The 14,415-nt window shown below is 43.4% G+C and overlaps 1 protein-coding gene across 3 annotated transcripts in view; it reads left to right on the plus strand.

Moving 5' to 3' along the window:
• Window positions 1-14,415, plus strand: part of arap2 (ArfGAP with RhoGAP domain, ankyrin repeat and PH domain 2) — a 109,393-nt gene that overhangs the window by 34,308 nt on the left and 60,670 nt on the right. For all 3 annotated transcript variants that reach the window (XM_071538910.1, XM_071538912.1, XM_071538911.1), the window contains exons 11-12: window positions 3,236-3,342; window positions 14,195-14,394. In XM_071538910.1, coding sequence (XP_071395011.1) covers window positions 3,236-3,342; window positions 14,195-14,394 — 307 coding nt within the window. The remainder of the gene's footprint in view (window positions 1-3,235; window positions 3,343-14,194; window positions 14,395-14,415) is intronic.

Here is a 14,415-nt window from a genome sequence, read left to right on the forward strand (position 1 = left end):
ACACATACTTGCAGACAGGACATGAGTACATGCCTGCACACACACCTTCCTCTCCCATACAAATTACATGCTTAAGGCGGCATGAAGTGCTGTAATTTTCAAAGTGATTCAGCATAGCATGTAAACCGCATGTCCTGCTGTGTTTAGATTGCAGAGGTGTGTTTACCTTGAGATGCTCAGTTGAACCGAATGGTTGGTGAGAATGAGCTTTCAATGAGGTTGGTTTAAACTCCTTCACCCCTCACCCCCCCCACTCTCTCGTTATCGCGTCATGCGTCTTCGAACCTCAGAACATACTGAACTTGAAATAGCAATGACTATACACCGTTGTAATTGATAGGATAGAGTGGCAAGTTTCCATAGCTTCCAAGTCCTCACATCAAAACTTTTAGCTCAATTAGGACCTGGCTATTAGAGTGAATTCACTTGTCTCACTCACGCTCTCTTGCCCCCTTGCTTTTCTTTATCTTGCCATTCTCTGTCTATCTCTCATGTCTTCCTGTCCTCTTCCCGAAGCTGGGAGTGTCTTAATTACTCATAACGCTTCATAGGATCTGAGTTTTCTCTACTGGCCTCTCCCCGTTTCTCTCTCTCTCCCACTCGCTCTTTCTGTCTCAGCAGACTTTTCAAGATCATCGTGCAGAACTATGAGAAGGGGGAATAATTACGCTTTGGTTTTTCGCTACAGTCCTCTAAATTTGTGTGAAGTAGTGTAATTGGGGCTAATGATGGCCAAATGAAGATTTTGACAACATTAGCCCCAATTGAACCATCCCGCACAATATTGAAAGATGAGGGTGAACATCCTGCATCATGCAAATTTTTTTTGTGACTTTCCTCCTTGTATCCCAATCTATAAAATTTGGCTGGAATGGGCAAGTTTGCACCTAATTAGTTGAAGAAATCTGCAGGAAATGTGGTCGCACTTTCCCCCCCCACACACACACAGTCCTTGGCATGGCTGGGCCATCTATTCCCAAAAAGCGCCTAATCAACAAAGATGGTGTCAATTCATTTCCCTCTCTTTGTTTGGTGTAATTAGGGTAAATTGTTTTGCTGGTGAAGAACAGTTCTCACAGAGACAGACATGCTTTATAGCTGGCAGAGCATGGCAGCATTTAGTGCTGCTCGCTTAAAGCAGCATTTTGTAATTGTGGTGTATTGGCTGAGATCCTGTTTTGTTCTCCCTCCATCTACACACACACTCGTCTCTGTCAAACTGCTCAGCTGACCCCACTCTCATCTCATCCTCGTCTCTCTCTCGCTCCCTTTCTCTCTCTCCTTCTTTGTGTTTTTGCTCGGTCTTTCTCTCTCTATCATTGACTCCCGCTCTCCGCCTTTGTCTCTGCATCTCGGCGATGGAGTACAGTGCGTGTTATGTAGTATTGTGATGTTTGCAGGCCGCGGTAGGCTTAATGGTGGTTTTAGCTCTATTTTGGTGTTGTGCCTATATGTGCGTGGGTGTAGGTGTATGCTTTTCTGTCTTTTCGTCTGTTTTCTGTCTCTCAGTTCAGAGCTCGAGGCTAGAGAAAACGGTCTGCTAAACTGCTGTGAGTGTTGCGGGTGAAGTGGAGAAGGGAGGGGCGCGGTGTTATGCTGAGTTACAGTGGAGCTTATGAAAACGGTGCCTCTGCATCTAACCCCTATCTCTGAAATGGGCCTCAGAAAACACAGAGGCTGAAAGCTTGGGCTGGCTTAGATTCCCTAGATGCACCTTTGCCTTTAACAGAGCTTTACTGTTGCACGCACACACACACACACACACACACACGCAGGCACACGCCTTCACACAATTCCACACATATTCTCTTTCTCGTCTCTTTCTGTCTCCCTCTGTCTCTTTCTCTCTGTCTTTCTCTCTCACACACACACACACGCAGACTCGGTTTCTGCATCACTGGTGAAAAGGAGAAAAGCCGATGACTATTCGGTGTGTTATTGGTCTGTCAGAAACTATTTTCAGCGGGCCTCTCTCGCACGTCTAACTCCATATCCAATGCCGCTCGCTGAACACACAATGGTCCGCGGCAAATAGGGCAGCAGAGACTTTTAATGCCCCTGCAGTGAGCACGCGTCTTCCCCCATATGGTGTTCGTTAGTTTTCATTAAACCGAATGACATTCCAGCGCTGTCCAAGAAGCGAGGGGTGGCTTTAATGAGGCGACCTGTGGATCCCGCCTTGTTAGGGGGGGTCTCTTACCTGGCCGAACGGGGCTGCAGATGGTGTCTAGTTAGGGACCCTAACAGTCGCAGGGCCCCTATTTGACTTGCGTTCCCTTCAGGGACACACACTTTTTTTCAGGAACTGTAGGAGTATTTTGAATAGTTGCCAAATTTACTTTGAGCACTTATATTTGTTGTGTGTATTGACACTGATAAGGGTTTGATGCCATTTCTGATGCCCTCGCAGAAAATGAGAAATTGATTGAAGACGGAGTAAAATGAAACTCCCCACACCTTTAGCTGATGTCTAATCTTTTTAGCTGTGTAGCTCTTAATTGATACAAGTATAGTAAGTGGTAGGAAACCTACAGAGTATCAAAAAAAATAAGGATTCAACATAAAGGTTGGCTTTATTGCAAAGTGCATTGTAGGAGACATTTCAGTCAAGTGCATATGACTAAAGAAACCAAATTTGGAATTGATTGGAGAACAAACAGCAAGATGAAAGATCTTAACCTGAATAAATCTGCTCAAGAATCTGCTTCATTAGGTGCAGCAGAGTGCAGCAGGTCATGGTTTGCCTGTGACCTTTGACTTGGTCACTGTGGTAATGATGAAACTGGTGGTCTAACAGCCTCTCTGAAAGATCACATCCTTTCCCCATAATGCTGTTTGATGTAAATGCCCCTTGGCCCCCTGGGAGTTTCATCATGGACCCATCCACTAATCACCTCGCTCTCGTTCCATTACTTTCTTCCCACGTCTAATTCTGTAACCTTTTATTGACTTAATCCCTTCTCTTTCAGTACAGCCTCTCCGGTGCTGCAGATGCAGCTAAATAGATGTGAAAGCGCAATATTTAGATCGAGTTTGAGTTGGGCAACATCCTCTCACTGTGAGGATGAACGCTGAATTGCCTTGGGAAGTCCTTAGTCATTTCTTCACACTAATTGAGGCTTGGTATGTGCAAAATGCAAAATACCTTGGGTGATTTAAACGGCTGTACTGTAACGACTGCATAATTAATTACATAAGATTCATTGTCCCCGTGTCTCTATTTGTGTTTTGATAGGACTATAAAGCCGGCCTGGCCATTGCTGAGGTGGAACTGACTGCTGCCAATATCAAAGATGTGGACCGCAGGGGCTTTGAAGTCAACACACCATTCAAGAACTTTTGGTGCGTGTACCTCCATCTGTGTGTGTGTGTGTGTGTGTTTGTCGGGTGTGTGTGTGTGCGTGTGTGTGTCTGAGTGTATGTGTTTGTCTTGCCCACTTCTCCTCCCACTACAAAGGAATATTCATGTTAGAATTATCTCTGTATGTGTCTGTGTGTGTGTGTGTGTGAGAGAGAGAGAGAGAGAGAGAGAGGGTTGGGAGAGAGAGAAAGAGGTAGAGAAAGAGAGAGGGTTGGGAGAGAGAGAAAGAGGGTTGAGAGAGAGAGAGAGAAAGAGGGTTGAGAGAGGGAGGAGAGAGAGAGAGAGGGCGGGGGAGAGAGATAGAGAGAGAGAAAGAGAGTGAGAGAGAGATAGAGAGAGAGAAAGAGAGTGAGAGAGAAAAAGAGAGAGAGAGTGATAGAGGGTTGAGGGAGGGAGGGAGAGAGAGAGGGCAGGGGAGAGAGATAGAGAGAGAGAAAGAGAGTGAGAGAGGGAGGGAGAGAGGGTGGGGGAGAGAGATAGAGAGAGAGAAAGAGAGTGAGAGAGAAAGAGAGAGAAAGAGGGTTGAGAGAGGGAGAGAGAGAGAAAGAGAGTGAGAGAGAGAAAAAGAGGGTTTAGAGAGAGAGGGAGAGAGAGAGAGGGTGGGGGAGAGAGATAGAGAGAGAGAAAGAGATAGAAACAGAGAGAGAGAAAGAAAGAGAGAGAGAAAGAGAAAGAGGGTTGAGAGCGGGAAGGAGGGAGAGAGAGAGAGAGGGCAGGGGAGAGAGAGATAGAGAGAGAGAAAGAGAGAGAAAGAGAGAGAGAGAGAGAGAAAGAGGGTTGAGAGAGGGAGGGAGAGAGAGAGAGAGGGTGAGGAGAGAGAGATAGAGAGAGAGAAAGAGATAGAAAGAGAGAGAGAGTTGAGAGAGGGAGTGAGAGAGAGAGAGAGAGGGCGGGGGAGAGAGAGACAGAGAGAGAAGAGAGTGAGAGAGAGAAAGAGAGAGAGAGAGAGGGTTGAGAGAGGGAGGGAGGGAGGGAGAGAGAGAGAGAGAGAGGGCGGGGAGAGAGAGATAGAGAGAGAAAGAGAGTGAGAGAGAAAAGGAGAGAGATGCGTTCTGTCTGTGTTTGATCTCAGACAGGAGTGTATGTACCACGCCGCTCTCCCCTCACTTTAACACACATTCCTTATTGCCTTTTCGCGATCTAAAAGATGAATGAATGTTAACTGAAGGAATCTCTCCTGAGGACGGACTCGTCCCTCAGAACACCGTGTTCGGCGTGATGAGACTGTAGTCGCACATCCGTATTTGTTTGAAACCTTAATGCAGGAGGAAGCCGGATGTCAGCGCTCCATCTAAGATCCTTGTGAGACAAATCCCGCTGCATTATCATCTCATTTCAACCACGTAGTTCGGGAAATGTCCTTCAAAAAACGTTAAGCCCCTTGCAATACTGCGTTTTAATCTCAGTAATCACATCTCATAACGCATCCAAAAATTCACAGTTACGAGTCAAGGGCAGGCGTTTTGGTTTAATCTGCTCTTACTCATGGTGTGGTAAAGCTTCATGGTACTAGTAGTGGAAGAATATTCACATAGTGATATCAGATTGGCCTTTTCTTTCTTTTTTCATAACCGAGGGCTTTCCTCTTCCCTGAGAGACTGGAAGGATTAATCCAAGGCTTTCCAAGTGGGACGTTCTTGAAGCCTTGAAAAGAGATCTCAGTGAGACGCACCTATATAAAAAAAGGGATTATTTATTTATTTGTTTGATCTACATACACATCTATCTCTCTATCTATCTATCTATCTATCTATCTATCTATCTATCTATCTATCTATCTATCTATCTATAAAGTAAGTGACAAAAATATACAAGCATAAAATTGTTCTCTCTGATAATTTGAAGCCAAAGTCTCTAAACAATTCTTGGATGCCACCTTATTGTCACCTAATGTAATACAAAAATTAGAAGGAGTTTAAAAAACTTACACATTAAGTCATATTTTTTTATGCAATGAAATTCACTTGTTCCCTGTTAAAATTTGAAACCAAATTTATACACCATTTGGGTGTAAGCCAGGTTTTTGCACTTTTTAATAAAGAAGCAAACTAAAGAAAAAAAACCTAACGTTCTCCTTTGAGATCTAAGCGTAGAAACTAATAAGCAAGCGTGTTGAAAAGTGGAGACTGAGCACTAATGAGAGAAAGAGGATCTGTTGTTGATGCCTGTTTGACTGTTTTAGTCGAGCTTCGTGTTCTTTTGTAGGCCCTCGTCAAATCTCTTTCACAAAGCACTGCGTGACCCAGCACACACACACACACACACACACACACACACACACACCAGAAACACCTAATAGTCATTACATTGTAAGCGGTTTGCCTATGTGTTGTACGTGAACAGAGTCCCGTACGACAATCGCTAATTATCGATCAGGATTTTCTCTTGTTTTTCTTTTAACAAATCCCCCGGGGGCGTCAGGCGGGCCGCTCCGCCTCTCCGGGCCACAAGGGCTTTCAGGTGACTTCAGTCCCTGAGGGCCGACAATCGATGAGCGCTCGGCTTGTTTGTGCTTTAATGGCCCATTTAGAATACACCCGTCACAGTTGCCTGGACAAAACATGGCTTGTTTGTTATGTGTGGTCGCTCATTGTTTTCTCTTCTTTTTACTCATTCCTTTTGCCCGTTGCCTCGTGTAAAGATTTTTTTTTCCTCGTTCTTCCACCTGTCTATTGTATGTCCGATCGATCTGTTTGTCTCAGTTCTCTTAATGGTCCCGTCATTTGGCAGGTTCGTTAATACGCTGGACGTAATTGCGATTTTGTGCGGAAAAAAACGGAGGGGGGGGGGGGATCAAATGAGCTCGGGTTGCCCGAATTGTTTTGATGAGGTGATTGCTGAAAGGGGTTTTTTTTTGTGTGTGGATCAAATCGATTGGTAGCCCTGGGAGCGTTCTCCTACCTGCTCAAGGTGGGGATTAGAGAGAAACTCATCTAATCACTTTAAGCTGTGGAGACTCACTTTGGCTTTACTATTGTTTTGCTGCCGCTAAATGGACAGAGCGCTCAGTCCGCTGTGGCAGATACAATAGCAGACTGTTATGAGTACATGGAATGACAATGAGCCAAAGAGGAGGTGTTGCCAGGCAAAGGGACTTAAGTTGGAGAAAAGAAAAACTTTGTGCTGTTGATCAGAAAGTGGCTCCACTAAAGTAGGGCTGCGGATAAAATGCCTAGCTCAGGCACATATTGGAGGGATTCTGTGTTTGTTTGCTTGTGTGTGGGAGTGTGTGCATGTGTGTGTGTAAAGTCCTGTTGCCAAAACACAGTCCTGATACCTCAAATTCAATATTGACTGTAGAATGATACTTTTTTCAATACATTTCTTTGTACATTTCATCATGTATAGACTGAACTCAATTGAATAATCTCAAGGTAGCAGAACAACTAACATCCCATTGCAAGAATACAACATCTTGAAGCTTTTCAGTCCCTTTTGTTACCTTTTGATGCTTTTTCGTACAATATCAGGTATTGTGAAAACTACCGCTACCTCCCAATTACCTCCCAATGGCTGCGTCTCATGACCACATTAACATTTCCAACAATACGACAAATATGGCCTGATTGCAGTTTGGACCATGGGGCCTTGAACTGGGCCTTCTGAAAGTCTGACATGCCTGAACCTCACTCTCAGTTCAGTTCTCAGTTTAGACAGATCAAAGTCCGCTCATTAACTTTCATCTAAACTCGGTGCAGCTTCGGGAAGGACCGTTTGAACTGCGTAAATAGTTGCGGTGTCTCTTATGATCCTGGAATCCGTCGGTTATTTGAGACAGAATGCTGTCGATCACAGTGCTGTGCAGCTCTTTGTAGCGAGTGGCGTCATTTATTCTCCCTCTTGATGCGCTTGGCAATTCCACGGCCTTCACACAGTCCTCAAAGATGTTGTCAAATCTACCTCGCTGACTTTCAGTGTTCTGGAGGATCAGCTATTCTGCGCAGACACAATGGCACATCCAACCTCTTGTTTTGCAGAGTCTGGAAAAAGCGTGTTGGCAAAGTCAAAAAGTCTGTTGAAAGTAAAAAAGCAAATAAGAAAAATCCAAACAGAGAGAACACAGCCTGCTGTTGAGTGGATGGAGTCAAAGCTATGTAGCATGTTGGAGCATATCGACCAGCTCAGCTCTTTTCTCCCAGACCGTGGCCACTAACCTTGGAGTTGGAGTTTCGCCGGTCCTGGATAATGCGTGGCAGTCTTTTCTCACACTAGTTATCCAACATTTGGATGTGTGAGAAAAATGCAGCCAGCCCTCAAATGTGCACGAAAAAGATCTTGCAATTTAAAGTTTTCACAGTCCTAATCTTTGAGGGCCCCCTGGTGGCTCACCGAGTAGGGCGCGTACCATAAGGCTCAGTCCTTCCCACAGCAACCTGGGTTCGAGTCTGGCCTGCGGTCCTTTGCTGCATGTCCTCCCCTCACTCTCTCTCCCATACCTTCCTGTCTCTCTCTCACTGTAACTGTCATATAAAAGCATAAAATGCCAAAAACAAAAAATCTTAAACTTTTCACAGTCCAATTTTTCAGTCTGTTTATCCCAGATGTCATATTTTCAGCTCCATCATAGCACTGAGACACTACTTTTGATCTGCATTCATAGCTTATGCAAAATATTAAGTGTTAGTGAAGCTAAGTTGTAGGCAAACTTGAATTGAATTTCAAAAATCTGTCCTTGACACGGCTGCCACTCACACACCTGAGGACAAATGACATTTGTGCAGCACCGCTGGCATCAGTGGGCTCATCAACCGTGACTGCCAGGTAATTGTTTTTTTGATCTCCTTTTTAATGGAGTCATTCAGTACATCAACAAGTGCAATAATAAGATCATTCTGTATTTTAGCAGATGTTCCTGTAAAAACAGTAGCTGTAGCCAAGTGATGGCACAGATCACCATCATCATATTCTGACATAAAGGACAGTAGCTTTCTAAAGGGCAACTCTTGTCCCAAAAACACCACACAGTCAATGCATATGCTTCAGTATTTCCTGATTCCTTTTCACCTTCTTCTACACTTGTCTCTCCTCCTCTGCTTGTCCAACTGTATCAATCAATCAATCAATCAATCAATCAATCAATCAAAACAGAACAGTTAGATGTAAAACAAAGAATAAAATAAGACACAATATAACAAATAAGAGAAATAAGATGAGGTAAAACACTACAAAGATTACACACCTAGTTAAAAGCCAGGGCAAAAAGGCATTTAAATATATAAATATTATCCGCTTTCCTCAGATCCTCTGGGAGGCTATTCCAACATGCAAGGCCATAACTACTAAATACCGCCTCTCCAAAGGTTTTAGTCCTGGTTTTTTTTTACGGTTAGCAAATCTTCTCTTTCCTCACCAAAGGTCTTTATCTGAACCACAGCTATGACAAGTCAATCAGTGTCATCATCTGTTTTTTCTTGTGCTTTAATCCATCAACAAATGTTCCACAGCCCATAGTTATTTTTATTTTATTATTTTAATTACAAGGTAGATCTTCACATGTATACACACAAATAACATGCAAAAATAATTTCCTTCTTATATAACAAACTAGACGGATAGAATCACATATATCACAGCACGTAATTTCATGCACATTAACATGGATATCCACAGTCAAATTCAGTTCCTATCTTATAAGAACGGTGTTAAATCAAACTCTACATTCACCCCACGAGGACTCCATGTTCCCAAATGGAAAATCCAAAATGACTCCCTCTTTAGAAGTGCCCTATCCAAATCACCCCCCCCCCCCTTCTTTTTTCCCCCTCTTTTTCAATTCCAGTACATTTTAGAGAGGAAATTGGGTGATTCATCTCCATAAACTGCGGTGCTACAGGATAACGGTCCTTTTTTTTTTTTTTACATCTGATTGTATTTTTTATGTTCTGCTATTCTCAGTTTAAGCTCCCTTGATGTTTTTTCCCCACATATGCTATTCCGCATGGGCATGTCAACATGTAGATTACTCCCTTAATTTTGCACGAGGTGATCCCTTTCATTTGCATTCTTTTCCCTGTGTGTGGATGGACGGATCCAAGTGTACTAGTTTCCTTTAGGTTCTTACCATGTTTGGACATCACTTTTGGTAAATCCCTGTTTGATTGATTCATCTTTTTTGCCACTGTTTGTGAACATTTTGTATATTTTGCGGTCTTGACTCTTGACTTGTCCTTTCTTTGCTTCTGTCTTGATGTTTCTTGTGGCACAGTCAATGCGTTTTTGCCGTTGCCGTTCAAAGTCTGAGTCATGTTTACAAATACGTTTGAGCCTTCGGAAGTGGCTGTGTGGAAGGCTATTCTTTAATGGTAGTGGGTGGGAGCTTTCAGCCCTCAGAAATGTATTACGATCTGTTGGTTTCACAAAAAGGTCAGTGTGGAGGCCATATTGTCCTTTGATTATCCACATATCCAGGAAGGTCATCCTTTCAGCACTAGGTTCCATTGTGAATTAATCAGTCCTGTTATTTAGAAATGTATGAAATCCCCTTACTTGTTCACCTGTACCCGTCCAAAAAAACATCTCCATATTAGAATGTTTTCAAAGAAAGGATTTTCCTCAACGTTCATTATCAAGTTGTGCTCCCAAAAGCAGACATAAAAATGAGTCAACATGGGGAGCAAATGGGCCTCCCATGCCTGTGCCACAGGTTTGAATATAGTAATTATTGTCAAAGAGAGAGTAGTTATGAGACAGGATGAAATCTGCTCATTCACTCGTCTGTTTAAGAAGTGATTCAGTGCCATTAATCCACCTTCATGAGGTATATTGGGGTATAATGAAACCACATCAAATGTTACCAAGATGACATCTGGAAATGATGGGGATTGTTGTATTACTGTTATCGTGTCTCCTGATTCTTTGATAAAAGAAAACTGGCCTTTTGAGAAAATTTGGGACCTTGGGGCTGTCAATGAATCTATATCAGATACTGCCGGTCGTCCAGGAGGGTTAATTAAACTTTTGTGCACTTTGGTAAGTGTATAGAACAATGGCGTCACTTGAGTTTCAGAACTCATATTCTCTTTTTGTTATTTCACCACTTTCAGGAAGTCTGTTTATACACGGTTCACATGTAAAAACTCAGTTGGATTATGTTTCTTTGCACAACAATCGTGTCCTTAAAAAACAGAAATGGCGACGAAGAGAAAGGGTTATTCTAAATAGTTTTTCAATTCAATTATCTAGCACTTTTCACAAGCCACTTAATTGATTTTGGAGCTTTACTTTAAAATGGTGTACTTTAAAAAGGGAGGGAGACATAGAGTAATAGTAAGAGAGTACTTCTAAAGGAATCAGTGTTGCTGCTGTTGATGTTTTGTACTGATTAACTGCCCTTAATAAATTCTATTTGCCAATATAAAGCACTTTAAACTATAAATCTGGGTATGTTTATTTGCAGCTCGTATTCTGCTGTGACTGGCTTACAGTACCGTTATACATGGTCACATCATCTGCATTGGAAGCAAGACCAATTTGTCATCCATGAAGAGATTTCAGCCCATAGTATGTTGAGCAGCAGTACATGGAGGCCTTGAACACCAACCACTGGGGATGAATTTAAGATTTGGCTAAATCCTTCTCTCAAATGTCACCAGAACCAAGCATTTTAAAGATGTTTTTCAAAAGATCTCGGTGTAGCCTGCCCCCAGACCTCCCCAAGTACGTTATGTAAAATTTAAACTGACTAATTTTGTTGTGATTTTACATTATATACAACATACAGTTTCTATGAGCGGGGACACAGCAGGTCAGCTGGGGGTGGAGATCACAGAGGAGAAGAGCAACTGACAGCAGAGAGAAGCATTTCCAGTGCTAGATCAGTCTAACTGACTCATGAAGGTCATGGGAGTAGGCTAATTGAAATAGAAAAATATAGTTCAACAATTCAATATTTTGTATAACTTATAAATTACAATATTTAGTCAATTGTAGTAATTTATAATATAGTTTTTATTGACCAAAAATGATACTTGACCTGCTAAGTGCATAGTCAAATCTGTATAGTAGCACACTACATACATCCTTTCAAGTCTCCATGTTGGATAACAATGGACAATAATTTCATGGGAGCGACATGAATTAACATGGGAGCTGGAGGACTGTAGTTTGTGGCAGGGAGGGATGATGGATGCTTGTAGCCTGTGGTTGTGGGATGATTGACATATTTCAACAACACACAAAATTGCATGAAAGTGGGAATTTTAATGAAAAAATGTGCTGCATGCAACCAGCTCAGTCATAACGATGTCCATAATCAGAGTAAAAGCAACAATTAGATTATTGTGCGCATGTAACACAGTAATTCCTCTTTTCCTCTTTTAGAATTACATTCATTTTTGTTTTCAGTGGTTTAGAAGATCCATTTGAGCTCTGCTATGGTGTATTATAGGCCCTTTTCACGTCGTCATGGTAACAGCTTCCATATTGAGAAACTGGTGCATTAGAACTTGCTGTGGCAACTTTACAAACAACAAAACAACAAAAGCACTAGATACATAATGTAATAACGTTATGCAAATTAGGTGATGACTGCCAAGAGATGACATCGGACAAGGAGAAACTGAAGCTAAAACAGTCTTTGTACTTCACCAATGTTCATTTTGGGCAGGTTTAGGAGTGATTTAGTGAAGGCCATGTGAAAAGGGCCTATTGTGTGTCGATTGCAGAAGTTGTTTCGCGCTTCACACTCTGTTGTTCATAAAGCTGGAGTTCATTTTGTTGCCTCATATGGGGCCTAACATTCACTCTTTATCTTGTGCTGTGAGGCTTGAGAACCTGCCCGTCTGGTCCTGCCTCCTGCCTCCTGCCTCCTGCCTCCTGCCTCCTGCCTCCTGCCTCCTGCCTCCTGCCTCCTGCCTCCTGCCTCCTGCCTCCTGCCTCCTGCCTCCTGCCTCCTGCCTCCTGCCTCCTGCCTCCTGCCTCCTGCCTCCTGCCTCCTGCCTCCTGCCTCCTGTCCCCTGCCTCCTGCCTCCTGCCTCCTGCCTCCTGCCTCCTTCTTTTTCTCCCTCTGTGGTTTTGGGGGCCGTGCTGCAGTTCAGCGGACGATGTGAGCAGTCATCTCTTTAGACGGGCCCTGGGCAGAGACCGGTGGGCACTGAGCGGCTGAACCCAATCAACCTATCGATCTGCGCCGGGGTACTCGGGCGAGGCTGGGCTGGTACACATCCTCTGCTCCGGGCGTTGCCCCCCCTTTCCCTCTCTCCTTCCCCCTCATCCTCCATCTGACTTTACACCGGTCGCCAGGTTGCCATGGAGACCAGTGGTCCCATTTCTTCTTTCTAAGTGTGTCTTTACTTTCGATCTCTCTCTCTCTTTACCTCGGTTTTCAATCTCTCTCCGTCGATCTATCTGTCTCGCTCTCCGTCTCTCGCTCTCTCTCTGACACTTTAGCTCACACATACACACAGATTGCTTGTTATGCACATAGCTAATTTTAAGTTATTCAACACATGTAACACGTATTAAATTCTTCAAAATACACACACACACACTGAACATACTTAAACCCCACCCTCGCCAGCCGAAAGCTGTGCAGTCCATCTTTGACATGCATCCTGATCGGCACTCGTTAGACAGTAATAGATATATCCAGTCATCCCGGTGTGTGTGTGTGTGTGTGTTTGCCAAGCAGAGGCTGTCTCTTCCCTCTGGAAGACTAATGAGTGAGACATGGCTGGATTGAGAGACAGGGGAATGAGTGTCTGTGCTGTCTCTCTCTCCCTCTCTCTCTCTCTCTCTCTCTCTCTCTCTCTCTCTCTCTCTCTCTCTCTCTCTCTCTCTCTCTCTCTCTTGCTCCCTCTCTCTCTCTCATTCACTCACACACACACAAACACACACATACATAGGGGCCCCTGATAGACACCCAATTTGGGAGCTCCCCCAGTTCGCGGTGAGAAGCAGGGTATGGCAAAGTTTGCGTGTGTGTGTGTGTGTGTGTGTGCTGCGTGTTTGTGACGATGTGAAGAATTGAAAACAAGTGTCTGAAAGTAAGTGATCTGTGTGTGTGTGTGTGTGTGTGCACAGACAATCATGTATCCTATTTTAGAGTTTAACTGTATGCATACTTGTTCCTGAATGTGACCATGGACACTGCAACTTTCCTCCTACTTTCACTTCCCAACTTCTGTTGTAATATATATACAGAACTGTGCAAAAGTCTTAGGCACATGTAAAAGAAAAAAAGTAAAGCAAAGATGCTTCCAAAAATAATTAAATGAAAAGTTTCTAAATATCAAAAAATGTACTATAAAGAGCAGTCTACTGACACACTAATGCAGAAAAAAACTGAATAAACATCTAAGAAACAATTTATATAAAAACTCTTGGGTGCCTAAGACTTTTGCACAGTACTGTATATATATGTAATATATATGTAATATATACTTGACAATGCTCTGACAAAGTCCTGATGGTATGAGACTGTTAAACATGATTTTTAAATGTATATTGAAGCTGTAAATGGATTATGTTTAGAGACTGCATTTCACAGCGTATTTTTTCCATCACCATTTCCTTACCCTCCCTGAATCTAATACAGACATAATATCCTGAGAAAATATCCTGCATTAGCGCTTTATAGATTTCAGTGGTGCAAGGAGAGGCAGAATGATTTACCTGCCCATCAATGCCCCCCCCCGACACTCCCCTATCAATTTCACCAAATCGTCCACTGCAATCGCACATAGACATATACACTCAGCAACCCCCAAAACTACTCCAAATACTGCACACCCCCGTAACCCTGCCAAGCGATACTATACTATTTAATTGCTCTCTCAAATCAAATCAATAACAGTGAGGCATGTGTCGGGGGGGCCAAAAAATCAATTGTTGCAGCTTCACGGCCGAGTCAGAACGGGAGAAGGAGGAGTGGATTGAAGCGGTCCAGGAATCGATTGTCGAGACACTCTCCGACTATGAAGTGGCAGAGAAGATCTGGTTCAACGAGGCCAACAGGAGCTGCGCCGACTGCCGCGCCCCGCGGCCCGAGTGGGCGTCTGTCAACCTGGGCGTGGTCATCTGTAAGAAGTGTGCAGGTAAGGGGCCGATTCAGGTTT

Source organism: Centroberyx affinis, unplaced genomic scaffold (genome assembly GCF_046629955.1).
Source record: "Centroberyx affinis isolate AG114_WGS23_722 - 3 ecotype Tasmania unplaced genomic scaffold, CSIRO-AGI_Caff_v1 ptg003368l_1, whole genome shotgun sequence".
Taxonomy (NCBI): Eukaryota; Metazoa; Chordata; class Actinopteri; order Beryciformes; family Berycidae; genus Centroberyx; species Centroberyx affinis.